This window comes from Poecilia reticulata, linkage group LG10, assembly GCF_000633615.1.
Source record: "Poecilia reticulata strain Guanapo linkage group LG10, Guppy_female_1.0+MT, whole genome shotgun sequence".
Taxonomy (NCBI): Eukaryota; Metazoa; Chordata; class Actinopteri; order Cyprinodontiformes; family Poeciliidae; genus Poecilia; species Poecilia reticulata.
Window position 1 is genome coordinate 29756447 of NC_024340.1, and position 22232 is coordinate 29778678.

Sequence of the window (22232 nt, forward strand, 5' to 3'; positions counted from 1 at the left end):
CACATTTTTACAAGAAACATTTCTAAGTTTTCATCATCATGGAAAATGTCAATTTCCATGACTAAAAGCATAAATTTCCATTCAAATAGATATTTTCAGATATCATAAAGTCAGAATTGTATAAGTAAAAATGAGATAATTAAGTCAGACATTTGCTATAAAAAGTGACAGAAGCCCTCCAAGGCTGAAGTGGTAAATATAGAGATGCACATCCGGTTACTTTCCACAATGATTGAGGTAAATCTGGGCTCTTTTCCTGCATCAGAACGACATTGAACTCACCATGGACGCCTCGATGGGATCCAGAAATATACTCACCTCAGACCGAGAGGAAGAAACGGCATCATGGCTGCATCAAGTCTGGACCAGAGATGTTCTGAAACCGTTCAGATCTACATTTACCACCTCAGGCTTAGAGGACAACTGGCGTTTTCATCTCAAATGTCTGATTTTATAGTCTTAATACTCTGAGATGATTGTATTTTTTTTCTTACAAATTTCTGACCCTACGTCGGCGTATATTCAAATTTTAGTATCATAAATTTAATTGTGGAAAACTGAATTTTTTTTTCTTATAAGTGTACAAATTTTAAACAGTTTCCAAGTTTTTTTCTTAGAAATATGTTATTTTTTGGGAGGAGATTTTTGGCAGAAATTTACTCCTCCAATTTGTTTTTCTTGTATCAACAATGGCTCCAAATCTCAATCAGTCACCGTTTTAATCTGAGCTGAGCTAAAAACAACTTTATTTTTACATTGTGTGAAAAAAAATCTGGTTTGAAATAAAATGTTGCTGTAAGTAATTTCAGTTAACTCCTTAACTCCATTTCCTCTCAAAATAAAATATCTGGAAAGGTGTTGTAAAAGGACAGCAGGAGTAATAAAAAGCTGCCCAGAAGTAATAAGCTTTGTACTGTTATGATTTGCAGCTTCTCTGTTTTATTAAAAATGAAACTGCTAATAACAAAAGCCAAATGAGAAATGGAGATGTGGGACCTGCACAAAACAATACAGAGCAAGAAAATGAAACTGGGAAGAAAATGTTTCAATTCTGACACAATGTGGTCAGATGGAAAATTAGCAACACGTTTTTATCAGGGTGAAAACTTGGAGGAAAAGAAACAGGGCATTTATGCAGTATTTATTGATTCCCAGCTTCATATAAACTGGATGTTGAGGCATAAACATTTTACATTTGAACAAAAATATAACCAATATTTACAATTATTGTATTAAAAATACAAAAACAACTGATACGTACTCCACCAACTGTCTTTTTAAAAGACATACAGGTTAAAGTAGTACAAGAAAGAATGAAGAAAAGAAGTTCGTCACCAGCTAAATGTACACACCTCACTGACATCACACACCGAACGCAGTAGCAGTTCTACCTACTACACTTATCTTTATGCTTGTACAATTTTTGTGCAACTTTTTGTTTTTCAAATTACGACTCGACCCGCTAATATGCACATTATCTTCAGAGCTGAATGAAAGTAAATGATGCATAACTGTGTTACAAACAAATTATTAACAATCAATCTGCAGCCGTTACAAAAAGAAGAAATCATTTAATGTGTAGTCACAGAACACAGTGGAAAACACTGCAGTCGTTCATCTATTTACTCAGTCTGTAGCTTCCAGGACTGATCAATGTGATCAGTGTGACGCTGTGATAGAAGGAAACAAAACGTTCATTTTCTTTTCACAATATTCAAAGTGTGGCGATTGGCAGCTTTGAAAGAAAAAACATGATAATTATACTTCATATGTCACCTTCTTCACCGGAGTCAAAAATAAAAACTAAACAAATGTAAATCTTGAGTCACTTCCACTGACGGCCAGATAAGGAGGAAACTTTGATATACAGAGGCTGATGTTTGTAACAGACAGGAAGTATTTCTGAGGATGAATCAAGAAGCACAACAGCAGAGATGGAAACACATCCTCTACGACACGGTAACACACGGTGGGCCGAAGCCACAAACCGTCCAGAAAATAAACAAAAAACACCACAAAACTCAAACTTTTTAGTCTGGTTGTTTGTTTTAAAAAAAGGAGCATCAGAAATAAGGCATTTCATCCCGGAACAGTTTGATTTGCATTGTGAACGACCGTGTAAAGACATGTCTGCAACCGTGGCAATGTAAGGCGCTCGGACTTTCACTGGATGCGTGTTCAGGTCGGAAAACGGCCTAATCTGAGTCAGTGGATGCTTTTATTTTGAAATATTCTCCCAACTTTACCCGATAATGCTTCCTGAAATGTGCACTATGTCATCTCTCAATACCAAGACAAAAAAATGGAAAGGTATTTATGTTTTAATCATAAATTCCTGGTTTTAGTTTAACGTTAGGGAGACGATCATACATGATTTTGAGTGAGTGTGCTTTTCTATTATCTCCCAAAGGTCAAAACTGTGTTGTGTTGGAACACAGAGGAGACGAGCTGCGACATGAATGCTTCGCTCCTACCCTGGAAATCAAATCAAACATTACAATTGTGCTCAAAGTGCAAGAATTAAGAGTATCTTGTAGGTACAACGAGTTGCATGTCAGTATACTGCATGATGGTTCTCCACATCAAGTCTCCTCTTAGCTTCAATTGTTAATTTAAACCAACAAGTGACACGCGTTCACACGTGAACAAGAGATAATACTGGGTTTAAAGTTCAAACACTCCAACAACAGACGGGTCGTTTCAGTCCAGGTTTCTGTTTTCAGCCCCTCGAGTGCAATCACTTAAAGGAAAATAATCAGACATGGGAAGAAATCTAGAGGGAAGTTGAAGATGATGAAATCGCTCACTATTTCTCTCTGTCTTTAATAAAAAGTCTTGTTTTGATGATCTTTAATTGTTCAGGTTTTCCTTTTCAAAAGAGAAAACGAGAAAGTGCAGATGAAGCTCGACACGTCATGATTCTGCTGCGTCAACAGGCGGCTGTTTTCTGTCTCTCAGTTTGTTTTTTGTTTTTTTTATATTTTATTTGTCCAAAGTGCCAGGCATTTTGTCATTGTCTTTGACCTTCTCTCCGTCTCTTCTTCACAGTATTTTTTGCATGCAGGGTCATCAAACCCCCCATGATGCTTTAAGGCAGGGGAGGGAGACGAGGAGCGAAGAATCCAGCGACTGGAGGAGGCAGGCACGTACGTAGCGAGTTGACGAGTCTGTAGGTCTGTCTCTTTAATCCAGCCCATCTGAAGGGGGCAGGGGGGCACAAGGGGCTTCAAGTTCCTACAAATCAACATCCAATGCTGCCCCTCAGACTGCAGACACCTGCTCATCCTCTGTGGAGACAAAGACAAAGAGAGACAGTTAGCAGCAAAACCTTTAGGTCTGAATTCAGATAGAGTAAAATATTCATATAGTATGTGAATCAATATTCGAACGTGTGTCACGTAAAGGGTTATTCCTGCAGCATGCATGTGCTTATTAATGAAAAACTAAAATATACCAATTAGTTTAACCTGGTAAGAAAATAATCTAACTAAATTCTGAATGTACGACGCAACATGTACCAAGCATGGCACATCTGATTTGGCCTTTCACCTCACTGTTCACAGTGTCTAAACTCGGCAACATGAAATCACTTGGGAAGCCAAAATATTTTAAATTAAACACCCAAAATAATTTATTTAATAATTATTTTTCAGATTTTCTGCTCAGCAGTTAATTAAATATGCAATATTTGTATCAAAACAAACCAGAAAAGAACAGATTTCTGGAGGTCTGCGAAACAGACAAACATTTTCCTTAATAAAAAAGGTTTTCTAACTGAATGTTGACCGTTTTTTATTTTGTTGGTCTAGAGTTAAATTTATATGCAAACCTTTGATGAATATATCAACGTTTGCAAAAACACCCTGGATTTTTGTGGCTGTGCCTTTACCGAAGATAAATAATTAAAACGTCTTCAAGAAGACTGCAGTAGTTAATTGAAAATCTCCGGATGGAGATTTGTGTCATCCTTAAACTAATCAGGGAGAAACTCAACAGCTGCGTCAGAGAACAGCGATGAGACAAAAGCTGTCCAAACTCCTGGCTGGAAAACTGTTTTTTAATGTTTTACTGGCAGAGTCACTATTAGCTCTCTTGTATTTTGTTGTAATTGTATACTGAGAACAAAAATGTTTTGAAATAACATTAAGAAAAATTAATCAAGCTAACTTTCTGCGTTTTTTGGCAGATGAAACAGCAGAAGGACTGATTTGCTCCTCCATATGTTTCCAACACTGCCACCAAGTGGAAGCATTCAGGTACTACAGGAACCTTTTGTAAAGTAACTGTCCTGTTGAGACTTTCAGCTTCTCTCTTTCCAGCAGCTCAATATTTACACACATGATCAATAGTTTTCTACTAAATCATGAGAAAAGTCCACTTATTGTAAAGGAGTGGTGTGCATGCTGGAGGTGCAGGCTGGTTAAAGTTCAGAAAGGTGAAAACAGATGATTGCCCTCAAGCTGTGGTTGTGTGAGAAGAGAGTGAGAGGGAAGCGGTGACCGATAGGAATCATGCTCCATGACCTGCGGTGACCTTTACAGTAAGCAGAGGGACGGACTCTGCTGGTGCTGGGGGAGGGTCCTGGTGTTTGTTTCTGTTCACATGCAGCCTCAGTGAGGAGGAACTGTTTACCTGCCATGTGGGGGGCGGCCCTGCCTGCTGACCCCTCACACCGTCACGGTCTGGGGGCCTCAGGCGTGTGCCGGGCCAACGGTTTCCTCAGAGCCACTAGTTTGGGAGACAAGGACTCACCCTCCTCTTCGTCGTCGGGTTCTTGCTCGTCTGCGGGGGAGCGGGTGCGGTGGAGGCTGCCCCCCCGGTGTTTGGTGGCCTGGTGGGCCTGGTGGGAGTCGGGGGACTGGGTCACCATCCGCGAGCGCTGCAGAGCCGTGGTGTAGTCCGGTGGCCGGCGGCTCGAGTGGGTTACCGTCGTCGTGGGTACGGGCGGTGGCGGGTGCTGTCCCTCGGCGAGGTCGGAGAGGGTCAGGGCGGTGTAGCCGGGCGGAGTCGGGGGGGGCTCCCGGTATCGGCCCTCCTTCCGAGCTGAGGGGACACAAAGGCAGCGACATGGTGATGCCTCTGAGTACGAGCTGACCATCGGTTTACCAGAAAACATCCAACACATACACATACTGCAGCCTTCACCAACTCAAACTTAAGACTTTTAAATAACTATTTAGGACCATTCTGAATTAAATTTATTGTAGTGCCAAACTTTTTTTTTGCACAGAATGAACATAGCATCGTGCAGTTTGGCAGCAGAAATGAGCCAGTGGCGAAGATGAACGTTCAGGACCAGGATTTTAAAGCAAAGCTCAGCGAAGTGTTGCTAAAATACTTCTGCAACAGAGTCAACCTCAGAAATCTCATCTCAGTTAAGAAGAAAAAGGACTGGACACTCTCTGAGCTGCAAAACTTTATCCAACAGGAGTCAAAACAGAAACAGGTTGGGTAAACTGCACAGTACAAGTTTGTCTTATTCAAACCTCTGTGCTGCAAAGTAACAATACTACTCTAACTTGAGAACAGATGAGCAGTGCTTTCTAGATAAAGTTTGGTTGACTGACAGGACAAGAACCAACACTCACAAAGAAAGACTTTACCCCCAGCTGTGATGGGTGATGGAGACGGCCGGCCGAGCTGCTTGGCCTCCTCCGACCCGGTGGATGTGATGCTACTCGTCTCTGCGTCTGCGTTTACGTCCTTTCCTCCTCTCCTCTTGATCGTCCCTGTGTCTCCCTCTGATTCTTCTCCCCAGTAGGCGGCTGAGGATGAGGAGGAGCTGGCCGATGCCCAGCTGCCCCTGGCCTGCGCCGCCCAAAGCGCCGCCGGACCCCCTAACAACGCCTCCGATGCCGAGGACAGCCCTCCAATGCCGAGCTCCCAGCTGCGGCCCTGCTGCATGTTCTGAATGTTGTCATGGGAGCCAGAGGAACAGGAAGTCCAGGAGCCGCGGCCGCTGTCTGCAGCGTCCAGAGACACGCGATCTCCCTGATCCTGAGTCAGTTCCTCTGAGCTGGGCGAGGAGAGGACGGTGGGGCAGCCGGCGTAAATACCCCGACAGTCCTGCATCGAAGAGTAGGACCTGCAACACACATTCATAAAAAATATTAATGACTTTACTTCCACTTTCCCGACATGTTTAAAAAAAAAAAACGTTTGGTTACCGTACCCCAGACTGTACTGATCAGGGTCGGTCGTGGCTCTTCTCTCCAGCCGAGGCCCCCCCATGTGGGATTCGCCAGCTCCTCCAGAGTGACGCAGTCTCCGCTCCTCCTGCGCCATGTCGAAGGACGAGTTACTGACCAGGCTGGAGCGGGACGAGATCTCGCTGTGGCCAGAGTCCGAGTAGGCGTCACCCGACCTGCCATAACCTGGACCGACACAGAGAAGATCAAGACGTTAAACGTAGATGTGTGACTGAGTTAAAGAAGATAATTACGACATATATAAAGTCTGATATGTAAAGTCTGATATTCATGCTTTCCTTTCTGCACTGCAAAAGAATTTATGTCGCTTCAACGTATTTTAGCTTAATATCTGTGTTCAAGAACTTTCTGGGACAAAGAGTATGTCCCAATCAATAAATTTACTGTATTTATTGATTTTCAGTGATGCAGATAACGATAAAACTGTAATCCTAAGATTTTATTCTTAAGTCAGTTTTATACACCCAGAAGTATAAAACTGACTTAAGAATGCATGCACCAATGCAGATTGGTGCATGCAATCTGCATTTTATCAGTAAATCAGATTGGTGCATCTCTACTTGGAAATGGTGCATGCAAAAATATCTTATTGTCTTTTTTGCAGTAGGAATCTTCTCTAAAGGATGTGTCACCTCTGCAAGCAACATTTTAAAAGATTTACATATTAGGTTCAGATGAAATGGGGAACAAAAAAGATTCTGGGTTTCAACAACACTAAAGCCAAACTGGCTGAACTTAAAAAAAAAAAAGTTAAAATACTGACCCTTTTTTAGTCATTTTCTATTTTTACTGAACATATTAGAACCATAACTGCTAAAAAAAATAATTATTTTGGAATAAAATCCCAGATGTCATGTCTGTAGGAAAAAAAGAGCGCGATAAATTAATACCGCTGGCAGCCACCAGGTGGCATGAGCGGCGCACAGTGACTCAAAGAGCTCAAAGTGTGGCGAGGGGTGGGGGTAAAGAGCTTACCCTTCTTTGGTGAGCTCTGGGGGGAGGTGGGCGGAGAGGAGAGCTGGGAGGAGGCGTTGGACATGGTGTCCTCTGGCTGCCTCCGGTGCCTTTCGTTCCCCTCCTCAGACAGAGACAGGATCTTCTTCAGGGACTGGGGCGAACTGGTGCCTGTGGACATTTCCAATAAAACAAGCATAATTAGCAGGAGGAACACTGCCATTTCCCCGGGGGGTCAGGCTGCATTGTCTGGGATTTTCTGCTAGTTTGTTGGGAGGCAGCCTCTAGGTGGCATCATTGTTACAGAGAAAAAGATACTTTTACTGTTTGGAAAACTAAACCAAACAGATTTTTCATCCCTAAATGTTACTAGTTTATCTGCAGCAGATGTATCTCATAGCAGCTCTGAATAAACCAGCTGCATCAAACACAATTTAACACCTAAACTGGAAGACAAACGTTAATGGTTTTCCTACCAAAAGGTGGCAGATCCTTGACTGGCACTCTTTTCCGGGACGGGTAGAGCGCCACAGTGGGAACTTGCAGGACCTGGTTTCCTTTGGCTAACTGGCCCCGCTGCTGACTGGCTGCTCTGGACACCACTGGGGAAGTGTCGGGTCGCTTCCCACCAGCATTCTTGGGCACTGAGGATGTAAAAGCAGGAGTTCATTTTTATTTCTCTAAATCAAAGAATTCTCATTGGGAATGTGGGTGGGAATGTTGACATGGACAAACTTTTATTGCCGATTTAACACTGAAAAGAAATTAATCCTCAATTCTCAGATTTTGTTTTTTTTTAAATTTACATTCTTTATGTTGCAGATCATCTAGATGTGTTTGACATTTTAAATAGCAAATATTATATATAAAACACGTAATGGCTTACAAATAAAAAGCAAGTATTATGCTGATCAGAACTGGGTAAGTAATAACATTAATTATCCTCGACATCCTACACTTTACCAGATATGTTATCATACAAATGTTCACTTTACAAACTCATAGTCAAGCTGGACACTTTGTGTTATGAACTGATGGCCCAATTTGGCGTTTCAAATGTAGTCGTATCTTTTCTGCACATTTTTGTGTCCTATAGTTACTTTTCTTTGTTCAAGTTTTTTCTTTTTTTAAATATTTTGTCATTTCCTGATGAAAATAAATACACAGCTGTCATGCACTACAAGTCTGAACATACATATTTTAATACCACACTTATAGTATAAGAGTGAGAGCTGTGCTCACATGTGCTGATGGAGGGTTCACACTGTAGAGAAAATGTCTGCAGGCTCTCCTCGTTGGTTTCCAGACTGAGGTTGGACAGGTACTGCTTGACCTTCCTGGCCATCTGGGCGTCTTCGTAGAGCTTTTTGGCGTTCAGGAAGGAGCTGCGTCGAACCCGCTTCTTGTGGCCACCTGTCTGGCTGACGTCGAGCACGGCTGCATTGGCGCTGCCCTGACTTAAAGACCTGGTCAAGTACACACGCGTGTACACAGAACAACAAACAACACGGAAAAGGGAATGTGGGGTACAGACAAACATAGAAAAAGGACAAAAATTATTAATAAACTGTCTTAAAGAGCTAATTAGTATTTTATGCGGGTGAGATTGTTAAACTCTAGTGGGATTTGTGGTGTTTAAACTGAGACATGCAGAAAGCAGCTTTCGTTTTTTTTTCTCTTCAACTTGAAAACATTCCAGTCATTCCAGGCAGCAGGGGGGTGGAGAGGACCGACAGCTTGAGTCAAACAGCAGAGGAGCAAAGAGGGCGACTACTGTAGCAAAGTCATAGTTTACATTTTTGTGGCTTGAGTAAGAGTTGGTCGTAATCGTAGTAAAAGCTTTTACTCGTGGTGCAAAACGAAAACGCAACATGACAGCTGCCTGTGGACAGAAATGTACAAAGTTTAATGGAAACATTTGACTAATGATGTGGTCGAGATTTATTTTCTCAGATAAGTTTTCCTTGAGAAGATTTTATCATAGTGAAAAACAAGCTTATAATTATAATATTTAAATTACATTTACAAATGTGCTGCATTGTTTCCCATTAAACGTTCTATAATGTATAATTTGACCACAAGAATGTAAAGAATGAAAAATATGAATATTATGAAACTTTCCTGAAGGATAAAACTGAAGGCTGTAAAGCTCTAAAACTGAGACTGCATGCAGTTGAAAAACAACATGACTGAAGGTGACATTTGCTATTATACGCCCAGCAGTGAACAGTGTGACCTTTCGTTAGCAAATGTGACCTTTGTTACAGTCAGTACATTCAGTATCCTGAGGTTAGTGTCAGGCAGAATTAGTGGGAGGAACTCAAGCTGGTTAATAAAAAACAAGGCTTCAGAAAAGAAGCAAAGCAGAATAAAAAGTTTGCAGATAGACAGGCTAATTTGCAGGGAAGGGTAACGATTTTGTCACCAAACTTACCCTAAACTTCTCCATTTCTTCTTCCTAGAATTTGGGATGCCACAAACAGCAGCATGGGGGAGAGGGGCAAAGGGTTTATGAGCAAAGAGAAAGAAAGGAGACAAAGCTTAGGACAGGAAAGACTACCAAGATCACCAAAGAGAAGCAATTACACCAAACACCCACATGAAAGTTGGCAGAAAGGGTATTGAGTGGCGACACTCCATTAAGAAGACATCATTAAACAAAGACTTGCTTTCACAGAAGCTCTGAGCACTTCGTAACGCCAACAGCGCGTTTAAGGGAACAGTTGCTCGAGAAAACATTTGCCAAAAAGAACAGCTGCTTGAAAGAAAAGCGTGATGCAGAAACTTGACCGAATCTAAGTGGACCGATTGACCCCACAGGGATGGTTAGTCAGTGGAGTGATGATTACTGGTCCTAGAGGGGAGGTGAGGACTTGATTATAATTCCTGACTTTAATTGATAGATTTTCCTTACCTGGTTCGGAACATGAGAGCAGGGTCCATGTTGACAGACGCCATGCGGCCGACATGACGGATTTCTTTGGCAATCATCCTAAGCTTCTCAAAGTTCACCAAACCGTCCACTTTGGAGTCATTGCCTGTGAATTAAATACATGAGATGTATTTCAGTCACTGGAGAAATGTAAATATAAGATTGTTTGTGGACAACAGGTCTGAATTTCTGAAAACAAACAACAAACTACCACAAAAACCACAAACAATCAAACTGCAAAACTGTTAAGCTAATGCTAGCTTTTGACTTCTCATATTAGCTTACCTAAAACATAATTTCCCAACTATTTTTAGTACTTTTTGTTAATATAAAGGCTTTTTTTAATTTTTCATATAGCTGTTGGTAAATTTGAACAGCTTCACAAGGATTGAGAAAACAGCAAAGCCAAGCTAGCATGGCTAACCTAGCTTAGCACTGACTTCAATTTAACTAGTTGTAATCCATTATGTGTTCAAAAAGAACTTTGTTTACATTTTTGTTTAAATAGATAACAAATGATATATATTTGTTATCTAGATTCAGTGATATAATTGTTACTGAATTATGTAAAATAATTCGGAAACAAATTTCTAGCTCTTTTTGCTCGTTTCCATAATAAAAAATGTATTTGGTTAGTTTTCACAGCTCCACCGCTAGCAAAAGCCACTCTAGCTAACTGATCTCAGCAGTGATTCAGTATAACTAGTTCTAAGCCATTAAACTATTTAAAATTACATTTACATCCGAGTTTAAATTCTCAATTTTAATCAAGTTAATAATAAACTTATAAGCATAAAATATAGAAAGAGGTATGACATTTTCAGCTTAATATATTAAGATGTTGCTTAAGTTTTACGTAATGCTGTCAAATGTCAACAAATCTGCTTCTTTTATTTCAGTTTAGCGACCTCTGGTTTTAAATAACTGAAAATAAATGTATTTGAATGTATTTCTGAGAAATGTGTGGTTATTGTAGCCATTTAGTAAAGCTAAATTAATTAGGTATCAGTCCTTCTACACATTTGCCATTACAGTTCTAGTATTTATATACTTTATGCTGCACTTTTGTTAATACATAACAACCTTTAAGACATTTTATTCACATTTTGACAATGAAAGATTGAAAGTACTGTTTGTAATTTACTCTATGTTGCTCTGTAAGAAAACATTCTAGTGTAATTTCCATAAATATTTTTTACAAGCAGGAGATTCTAGTTTAAAACAGGATCAGAACTGCAATTAATGTTAGTAGGTGAAAATAGTTTGTAATATAAAATTATTCTACTGTCATGTACCTTCGTGTAGGAAGGTGAGGTCCTTCTTGATAACTGGGAACAGGGGAATGATTGGTGGCTGAAGGTTCTGATTGTTGAGAACATTCCTGTACTTGGCCATATTTCTCGAGGGGTCGAAGAGATCCTGCAAGTCCCCAAACAATTTCTCATATTTGCTTGGTAATTTTTCCCATGTTCCCCTTAGTCTGGAAACCGGAGCCAAGTTCAAGCCACTGCAAGAAGAACCACAATTAGTCAAATGGTGGCAGAATATAAGAAAATATGTTTATACATAACATTTATTTGTCTAACCTGATGATGGCAAACATAGAGTTGAAGTTCTTGCACTCTCGACAATGTAGAGCAATCTTGATGAAATGCTTTATGATCTTCATGCGCTTGAGCTGGTTGGGTTCCCGTACCACCTCGGTTGCCACCCAGAAGGTCTCATGGTTGATGGACTCCTCGAAGCGCTTGAGGCTGACCGAGCCCGTCTTGGAGCGCAGCTTGAACAAGTCGTCGATGTATTCGGTGGGCTCGATGGCACAGAAAAGTTCGAAGGCTCTCATGGAGAGCTGGGTGGCCACCTCCACCGTGCTGAGCTGCAGCAGAGCGATCTGGCCTTCTCGTAGGAGGTCCTGCGCGTCTTCATCAGAGCACAATGTCTCCGTCTCCATGTTGCTCTTCAAGTAGTATCTTAATGGCAAAAAAAATGTAAGTTAAATATAATGAGAATTTATGTCAGAGGTTCATAAATTGTACTTATGTAAAAACAAAGCGTAGCTTTGCAAGAATTACTCTAGTAAGAGTAAAAAAGTATTTGTTAAAAAGAAAAGCTTTCCTCTTTCTTAGAGTTTGTGCAAATTGAAGACATCTGTACCTGCCACTTAGCTGAATCCTGTCAGCTAGTTTGGAAAGCTGGTCTGGTAAGCGCCTCTGCTTAATGACGCCCTCAGGTGTGACAGACACTTCACACAGTGAATAAGCCTCCGGCGTGGCAGTCAGAGCAAACTCCCTGATAGCCTGGGCCACCACCTCTTTAGCCGTTGTGTCCTTCCCAATCATGATATACCGAGACTGCTGGTCCGCCTTGAATACTCGCAGCACTTGGTCTGACATATCTACGGACATAAAATTAGTGCTTTTAGGCAGACATCTACATTATTCTGGCTAAAACCACCAGAGATTGTTGTTTTTTTCTGAGTGTTCAAGCGAAAGAAACACCCCAAAGATTTAAAAACCACCACATTCACCATTATGACACCCAAACCAAATGTTAAAAACTGGATTTTTCTGCGTCATTTCACCATTTAAATCACCCGTTTATCCCCCAAAAGTTGTGCAACTGATTTCGCATGTCTGTTTACTAAATCACAGCTGCTAAGAGATTCCTGAATGACAGAGAAGAAATGGCTGAGAAGGAGAATAATGAGAGGAAGTACTCACTCGGGACGACTGGTACTGAAATAATGAAACAAATGATGGAATTAAGTTGCTATGTACTGTATATTCAGAGTGTTTAGCCCTATGAAGACCTACAAAATATTATGAATACACTAAATTCACGTAAAATAAAATCTGTGCAAAAGGAATACTTTTCAACTATTTTGAAGAAAGTACTTTCTTGGCAGCTCATATTATACTCGGTTGTCTGAAATCACTTGCTGTGCCTGGAATAAATGCTTTAAATGCCAAATGTACATTCAACCTAAAAGTCTGAGATTAATCGATCAAGGTTTTCCTGACTGACACAAACTTTCTGTTTTCTTGAGCTCTGATGGACGATTCCAATTATTCTTCCAGTTACATCAACAAATAAAAAGAAAATAATGTGCCACTTTTGTTTACAGTCATATTAAGAAAAATAGAATATGCATTCTGATGAAACTAGTTTACAAAGTACAAGTATCTTTTAAAAACAAAAACTTTTATTTCTGAATTAAAAACATGTTATTAGCTGTAAGGGGAAAATCATTACAATTAACAGAAACAAAGGCATTCAAACATGTTTAAACTCATGTTCCTCAAAAATTAGCATCAAATTAGATGCCGTTACGTTTGTGTTTACAGATTGAAAATAGTACCAGTTCCCTGAAAGATGCAACCTTTTTGCTGTCATCTGATTTGCCGATAGGCGATCAGAGCTTATCAAGAAAAGAAGAATTCAGCAGATTGTAATCTCTGGATGATTTATTTAAAATGTTTGTTTTTTTTAACCAAAGGTCACAGAAAGACGTAAAGTAAAAAAAACGAGAGGCAATATGGAGTATAGTATATTTTAGAGATAAAAATAAGATTTCTGGAGGGAACATACAGCACAAATTGTAAATAAATCCCTCCTGCTCATCTTGATCTCCTCCAGAGTTTAGTTCTAAATAATGGTGCATGGGCTAAACCTCAAAAGTATTTAAATAATTTATAAGTACACACACTGATGCCACTGAGTCAAAGTCTCACATTGAGCCCCCACAGTGTGTGAATACACACCAGGCTGGTTGTTGAAGTCGAGGATGCGGTGGTGTGACTGCAGGAGGTCCGGGTTCGACGACGACAGGTTCCCACTGACCGGCAGAGCTGGTGGGATCTGCTTGGACGGCTTCATCCCCACTATGCTGTCATCCTGTGATTGGCCTACACAAACGTCGCTATGGAAACAAGAAGAACAGAGGGAAGAGGATGGAGAGCAGTTCTGTCAGCAACAAGCAGAGGGCGACATTTGTGCTGAAAACTGCAGCCTTTTTTGAGTGTTTAATGTATTTGAGAGTAAAAATATGTTTTGATTTATTACTTTCATGAAGTCAATTCTCTTACTTGTACGGTTTGGGGGGCAGGATGCTGGTGAGTGTCTTATCAAAGATTTTCTTCAGCTTGTTGCGGCCTCCCACTGAGTTGCTCTTGGCCTTTTTGCTGGCTTTCTCCAGCCCCATGACCTGCTCCACGTCCACCGCCAGGTCCGGTATGGAGTAACGGCTCCCCTTCTTAATGTCCCCGATTTTTGGTAGGTGAGGCGCACCGTTCTTCCTGTCGTGTTCCTCGTCCCCGTCCAACTCATGCTCGTGTTCTGGCCGTGTTATCAGCTCCTTAAACACTGAATGGAAAGCAATGAGGTCATAAGATCAGCTCCAGTCTTAAATCAAGCGCTGAAAATATTACATTTTATTTCCGAGAAAGACTAGATTAATTATTAATAGGAGACATTAAAACTTACCTAAAAGATTTGTTTTCACAGTTATGGATAAGTGGGTGTTGTTCTTTAAAATCTCATTGGCTTTGCTGAACTGGACAGTCTCAAAATTCTGTCCATTTACCTCCAAGATCTGCAGAAAGAACAGAACCAGTAAATCAGAACCTTAACATAGTTAGAAAATGCATTTTTTTTTTACATTATAAAAGAGTTACAAAGACCAGAATTTGCTTTTTCCAGCTGAGAACCTTCAGTTATGAGTCATCTCTTTCTCATAAAGAAGTAAATCTCAACTAAGAGGCAGCTGATCTCCACGTATGCATCATGTGGCTTTTAGATAACTGAAGCAAGCTGAGGACAGCAGTTATCAACATACTGACACTAATCCTTAGCCCCTTTTTGTCCTATGATCACAAACATAAATATCTCGAAATTGCTTAAAAAAAAACAAAAAAACTCCCAGGCCCTTGAACCATAAACTTCAATAGAGGGTTTGGAGCACAAAGAGTCTAGATGAGTGAGGTGACAAGTAAAAGATAGAAGTATCATACTGGAAAAGGTTGATGCAAATAACTTCAATTTTGCAAAAATAGTAATTTTTGGCTTTTCTGAAAAAGAGTTAATTTGCTAAAAGGAAGATGGAAATACAGTTGCTGAATAAGCTCTGACTAAGCAAACATTAACCCGTTTATTATAGATCTGCTTAATGTCAACATCTGACTACTAGTTTGCACTCCAAACTAGTAGATGGAAACCTGAATAATTCACATCTTCTGTTTTCTCAAAATTTGCATTACAATCAGATAATTAAACATAGCTTATGAAACGTCATATGCAATCTGTAAATGTCTGAGATGCTCTGAGAGCACCAACCTGCAGAGCCCAGATCTCTTTGTATGCAGCACATCACGATTCTGTGACAACTAAAATAACACTAAAGCTGTGAGTTTGAAGGTCCTGAATCACAGGGTGAAGTGGGTAAAACATGGAAAGTGTGACTGGTGTAAAGGGGGTAAATGCTACCAAGTAAGACAGCTTTTCTGCTTCCGTTTGGGAGAAACAGCTGCAGAGGATGTTTGGTATCGAGAGAGCTTAACACACACACACAGACACTTGTGAGATGGTTTCAAGGATTAAGAGCCTTTGCTTACAGCTGAGAGGCCTGCAGAGTGTGAAACTGGCTGGGATGTCAAGTTGCGAGGAGAAAGTCTACAGGGTGCCTGCAGCTACTGGAGAGTTCAGTTTAAGACTTCTCAAAGGGAAGCCTTTTAATGCCAGTTAGGTCATAATACGAAACCAATTTCACAAGAAAAATGAGCTTCAAGTGGAAAAAAAGATCATTTTGACTGAGATTGTTCTTCACAGTTGTCAAGAGAAAGACATTAAAAAGCTTTTGAGGATGCCAGAGGGCTAAATAAAACCGGAAAATATTCAAACAAAAACCACAACGCAGACTTCACCAATATCTTTTCATGTGAAAGTCACCTGATCTCCACGCTTGAGTCCGGCCTCTGCTGCCTTGCTCCCTGGCTCCACGGCATCAATGAAGATGCAGAAACCTTTCTCTTGACCTCCGAGGAGGGTGAAGGCCAGAGGAGAGTCTCTGGACGGCTTGGTCAGCGTCACCAGCCGTGGCTTGGCTTTAGCAGCACACGCTATGTTTAACAGTCTGAGGTGCCCGCACATTTTCTGCAAGGAGGGATTAAAAATATGACAGAAATATGGATTTCTCTCATTTTTCATTGCATTTGTTGAAGAAACGTACCTCCTTCTCCAGATTGCTCTCAAACTCCTCCAGAAAGTGGGTCATGGCAGGGTCTCCCTCGAAGTCATTAAAGTGATTGTTTACCCACAGCAAGACTACCCGTGTAACCTGAGAAAATCACATGAGCGGCACACGTTGGTATCCACGGCAACATCTTTACAGGGCACCAAATTCAAAACAAATTCAGAAACATTTTAATGTAATCAAAAAGTTAATTATTAGGACAGCTCCGCCCTACTGGCCGTACCTTGTCCCTGAGACTTGGGTCGTGAAACCACTCCAGGAGCTTCTTTCCCACGACCATGGGGCTGGAGAGGAAGGTCCTGTAGGTCAACAGGAAGTCCTCGATGTAGGTAGGATCCACCACTGAGTGCTCCTCCACCAGGTGCATGGTGAGACGCTCAGGCGTGCCCTGAAAATCCAGAATTAGGACAGAAGTTTACAAGTCGATCGTGCAAAACTTGTACATCTGCAGAAGACAGTAGAGGTGTCACCTTGATGACAATATGTCCTTTCCTGGTGCCGGTACGATCCAGTTCACGGTGTTCCTTCACCATGACGATCTCTCCTTCCTCCTCAACCTTCTGCATGTTCTTCTCCACCTGGTTGAGGATGCAGCAGTAGTCCTGCTGGGCTATGCATACAAACTGAAAGAAAAGAGATGATTCACTTTACCACAGTAGGAGATGCTTCTACAAATTAATACAATAAATGTTTTATTCAGCTTAATAATTAAAAACCAGATTCCTCTACATATAAGAGGCTGCTACTGCTGCAAGCAACTTTCTGTGTCATGATTGCAAACATTTCAGCACAAGTGGGGCACAGTGGGATGCAATAATGCAGGATGACAGGCCTCCTGCCAGGTTTTGCACACTGAAATGCAAAGGAAATGGAGCTGTTCATGCTAGCGGAGTGTGACAGATCAACTCAAATTAGGGTTCCAACCTGGCAGTCGTCCACCTTGGTCCTCATGACGCCTTTCATAAATTCCTTCTCCATGGTTGGAGACACACCGAAGCTGTTCCCCATGCACAGCATCTCTGTCCGGCTGTCAGGGTAGGTCACCTCCACCGAGCCGTTCAGGATCACCGACCACGAGTCCAGCTGCAGACAGACAACAGGAACAACTTCAGATTTCACTTCAGGACTCAAACAGTTACCTGTGATGAATCGATTACTGAAATAATCAACTAATTTAGTAATCAATTTATTTTTAACTGGGAAAGATCATTTGCTAGCACACCACATCATAACTGTACAAAAAATATATACATTTAGCACCTAGGACTTTTAAACCCTTAGTTTTTTTTAGTATGTTGAATTTGAGTGGCAGTAAGTCAAGGGAGGTGTTGATGTTAGACGTATGTGTTTACATACTTCTTAGATACATTTGAAGATGCTACAAATGATCAAGCGTACACAAAAGAAAATTCTATTTTTGCATTTTAGGCAAGAAAAAGTTCCTTTTCTTTTTGTATAAATTAGGATTGAGTGGTGAAATGAAAAATCTGCAAAATGTGGCAATTTTTAATCCAATCAATCGTGTGAATAATTGATTACTAACAATAGCTAGTTGACGCCCTATTTCAGATTATGCAGAAAATTGTTTCAGGACTTCCATTTAATAAATATGATTTCTGACAAAAGTAGATGCAGAAACTATAAGTCCACATTATTCTAACACCTTGTTTGCTTCCACAGGGAAACTACAGGACTCAAGAGGAGAAAACATGACGAAAGGTTTGGTTTCTACTCTTCCAATTGATTTTAAATAATCCCTGTTGACTGCTACAGTCAATTATTTCCCATTCTTTCCACGGTATGCGTTTTAAAACTATATACATAAGCTACGGAGAAACAAATTTAATAAATACAACATGCTCATATTAACATGTCTTAAATTATATCTTATTTTATTTTCAATATTACATGCTGTGTATGCTTGTAGTTTTTAATTATTGCTCTTTTTAAGGTTTTATTACACAATTGTCTACTAGTTTTAGAGTAACTTTAATGCTAATTTATTCTATGAACTGATGTGAACAGCACTTTGACCTAATACAGATATAAGAAAGATGCTTTATAGGTTTGTCTACCTACAAACTGAAGTGATACATGGTTGGATTTTCAACAGCTGGTGTCCCTTAATGAGTCAAAGCCATTTAGCAAAAACAAAGCAGAATAACAGATGGTTTCTTGCTCTCTTCCTTGGGAAGAGGCTATCTTAAATGAGGATTGTTGTAACCACTGCATGCTTGATTTAGAGCAAAAAAAAGATATATATTTAGTGGAAAAAAAATGTGTTTTTTTTAACATAAATTTATCAAAATCTGACAACCAATAATAGCAACAAAATGCTTAAAGCCTAAGCCCTCTGAACGCATTCATTTACTCTTGAATCAAGAGTAAATGAATGCGTTCATTCATTTACTCATTCAAGAATTAGAGATAAATTCTTTATCCTTTTGTTCAAGTGCAATGCATTGAAAATATGAAACCCAAACCAAATGCTTGTTTAGCTTTGGGTGCCTGAGGGAACCTAGAATGACCCGAAGATAAACTATTTGAACCATTCAGGGTTAACAGAGCAGAAAAAAACATCCAACAGAGGAACAAAGATGCACCAAGACAAACCTCTTCTCCATCATTGAGAACGATGGTGCCAGCTCGCTCCACCACGGCGAACACCATGACCGCGCACAGCTCCCTCCTCACCGACATGGTCATGTTAGCGAACGCTGGCAGCTGATGCATGAACTCCAGTAATTGCTCTGTGAGGAGGGACAAAAAGAGAAGACAGGATGTTCAGAGGAAAACCATCAAACTCTGGAAGTGGTTTGACTCCTGGATGGGAGAGAGAAAGGAATCAGGGCTGCTGGTTAGAGTGATCCAGCATCTCCCCTCCACCGAGACAAGAAGACCTGATCGTCACCGCAATCATCATGGAGCCAGCAGAGGAATCACTTTGAGCCAAATATCAATCCTATTGATATAGTCATCTGAAGGAGGCCAAGAATAATGGCTGACTAATCACACTGTGACTTTTTGAGTCACTCATCATTCCTTCAAGCTGTATTAAAATCAGAGAAATCCCTAAGAACAACTGAGAAAAGTTTATTTCTTAACATGCATAACCAGCTATCCAACTATGCTAACAAGTGCAAAGCATCGGCTGGTTCCCAGTGACGAGATATGCTAAGGCAGGGGTGTGCAAAGCGCGGCCCCGGGCCCTTTTGTGGCCCTTACCTGCAGTTTAAGAATGACACAAATTCATCGTTTGATTTTTAATCAGTGTAATTAACTGTAACAATGTAACTATTGACACAATTTTCTTACAATGAAAAAGTATTTGTATTTTTACAACCAAACGTTTATTATGATCAGCACAGGAAGATTTTGCTCTACATTAGGACGGATATTAACCTTCTCATATCAGCTTGTGTACAACTCTAAAAGGAGCAAAATGAAAAAAAAATCACTTAGGAGCATGATTCATCATTTCTTTTTATTTAAAATAAAAACATTCAGATCAGATCATGGATCTTTGGTTTTCAATATATTTGTGGAAATATAGTAAAGAAGTTAATCAGAATCTCTAATCAGTCTGTTTTTAACCTGCTATGTACATTTTCTCCATAATGCTGAGCTACACCTACCTGGATACCAGTTTTGTTCTTTAACATATCTATTCAGTATGAAGCTTGTAATTCTAATTTCAATATTTTATAAACGGAATGAAAAACTAAAATGACTAAACTCCACATGCATAATTGCTTAAAAGCTGTAATTATTCTCTTGTATCACGACTGACAGTCAATGGAGAAAAACATCCAGAACATCTTCCTCCTTGGTCCTGACCAGCAGCAGTCTTGTGGACCGGCTGACCTGGGCTTGGCATGGCAACAGCGTTGTGTGTGAAGCTGCGATATCGCTGAAAGTTTAATGCGCTGGGAGAGGTGAGGCGAGAGGATGTGCAGGAGTGACCTAGAAAAGCCTCCCGGCAGAGGGAGGGAGGAAAGGGGGCGCAGCAGGGAGATCAGCGGATGGAGAGAGGGGGAAGGGCTGGCGCTCGCTCCTTCTCTCTCTGCATCCAATGCATCATCCTCACCCAAAGTCCACATCAGCTGCTAAGCCCCGACCGACTCTGTGTACTTCGATTTTTAAACACGCCTATCATCAGAGCTGGAGTTGAGTCATAGCTTTAAGGGATATGATACGAAAAGCCTGATGTGGCTTTGAGAATTACTCGAAAGCCAACATCACAGCCTGGATGTTTACTGTGGCTCATCTGAATAACAAGTGGTTCTTATTACGAACTGGGAAAAGGAGATGAATGCCTGGGATACCAAAAAACTTAATTAAGAACATCTAATTAAGTGTTTAGATGCGCTCACTGATGAGTATTTGTCATGAAAATCTTATATAAATCACATAAAAGTAAAAACAATAAATAAAAAAAATGCTGTTTTAAATAGGGTAAAGGAATTACTTAACAAAAAGGTCTTGTATAGTTTGTATAATTCACTAATTATTCCATATGTGACATATTGTGCTGAATATTTGAGAACTGTTAAGGGTCATAAGTGGAAGTGGACAAAGGGATCACACAAACCCAATACTTACAGTTAAACTAATTTTAAGTACAAAATGTGGATTCAGGTCCCTGATGATGGAAAGATGCATTTCAGTTAAAGGTGCCAGTTTATGTGCTACAATCTTCACAGTGAGATAAAACTGTCTTAACCACTTTCTGCAATTCATACAAATTTTTTAATTATTATGATGAAACAATATGGTCTTGAATAAGTTTATTGTTTATTTGAAATATGCCTGAAATAGTCATCGAAGATGAATATCTGATTTTATCTTTGTACATAGAGAGCAGAGCTTATAAGTTATACTTCTTTCTGTTCCATTTTATTCATAATTTCTTTTAGTTATGTGAACAAGATACACCGATGTGATATTAGTATCTGTATTGGTCCTGATATTGAAAACAATTGCAGATTGGGTATCAGTGACAGTGTGACAAAGGGAAGATCTATTCAGTCTGATTCTATGCTTTGTGCTCTGGGTGACCTCATCCTCAGAACCCAGGTGTTTAAAAAAATTAATGTTTTTCTGTATCGGATCGTATCGGCCGATACTAAACCTCAGATATCAGTATCAGAAGTGAAAAAGGTGGATTGGTGCATCCCTGACATGAATTAACCATATTTATTATTGTGTAATGTAATAAAACATAAAATGAAATATGACATGAAATGTGGCTCCAGGATTGAACATGTAGAAGTAAAAGCCACCCCCAGTGGCTCACCTATGTCATCATCCGTCCGGTCCATGGGGTCCTTCTCCAGGCAGTCCCGAACGATGTCCCGGCTCATCAGGGGGTCGGAGGCTCGTTCGATGTCCTCCTCGTCATCGTCCTCCTCGGAGTCCACGGCGGTCTCGGGCAGGCCGCTCAGGTCCATGTCGCCTGGCTCGTTCTCTGTGGCCTGAAGGGAGCAAACGGATCAGAGGTTCAGCGTGTGTGGAGCGAGAAGCGTGCTGCGGGACGCTGTGACTCTGTCAGAGGTCAACCTGAAGCAATCACCTGGACGCTCGTCAATTAATTAATGACCAGAAGCTTTACAGCTGACACACACGCCGAAGCTGTTCTCCAACACAAACATCATCTGCAAAGACTCGTTTCATATCAAACACTGAGATTCAAACCGCCTTGTGACATGAGGCATTGAATACAGCATGAGAGAGACGGCATATCAAACAGGCTGCTATGCATAGTAACAAGCTAATTAAATCCTAACTTTCTTCTCTCCTCCCCCCTCAGCAGAACTCCACAGCCTGCCTTGCAGCCAGATCCTGTTCCTTGAAAGCAAAAGATAAAATATGTGCACAGCCAGCTAAGATG

The 22232-nt window shown here is 40.5% G+C and overlaps 1 protein-coding gene across 4 annotated transcripts in view; it reads right to left on the bottom strand.

Moving 5' to 3' along the window:
• Positions 1–1124: 1124 nt before the first annotated feature.
• rapgef2b (Rap guanine nucleotide exchange factor 2b) overlaps positions 1125–22232 on the bottom strand; it is a 33057-nt gene continuing 11949 nt past the window's right edge. The window contains exons 3-25 of one of the 4 annotated variants that reach the window (XM_017307111.1): positions 21639–21816; positions 18956–19092; positions 17267–17425; positions 16813–16965; positions 16566–16730; positions 16319–16426; positions 16039–16242; positions 14578–14686; positions 14181–14457; positions 13857–14014; positions 12816–12830; positions 12250–12490; positions 11682–12065; positions 11391–11602; positions 10078–10201; positions 9598–9621; positions 8406–8629; positions 7640–7807; positions 7185–7334; positions 6173–6374; positions 5589–6085; positions 4753–5043; positions 1125–3287 (exon numbers count right to left, since the gene is read on the bottom strand). In XM_017307111.1, the coding sequence (XP_017162600.1) occupies positions 3262–3287; positions 4753–5043; positions 5589–6085; positions 6173–6374; positions 7185–7334; positions 7640–7807; positions 8406–8629; positions 9598–9621; positions 10078–10201; positions 11391–11602; positions 11682–12065; positions 12250–12490; positions 12816–12830; positions 13857–14014; positions 14181–14457; positions 14578–14686; positions 16039–16242; positions 16319–16426; positions 16566–16730; positions 16813–16965; positions 17267–17425; positions 18956–19092; positions 21639–21816 (4206 nt within the window). In that variant the 3' untranslated portion in view covers positions 1125–3261. Of the gene's footprint in view, positions 3288–4632; positions 5044–5588; positions 6086–6172; positions 6375–7184; positions 7335–7639; positions 7808–8405; positions 8630–9597; positions 9622–10077; positions 10202–11390; positions 11603–11681; positions 12066–12249; positions 12491–12815; positions 12831–13856; positions 14015–14180; positions 14458–14577; positions 14687–16038; positions 16243–16318; positions 16427–16565; positions 16731–16812; positions 16966–17266; positions 17426–18955; positions 19093–21638; positions 21817–22232 lie in introns of those variants that run through there. The other 3 variants (XM_017307109.1, XM_017307112.1, XM_017307110.1) reach the window with 3 other exon arrangements.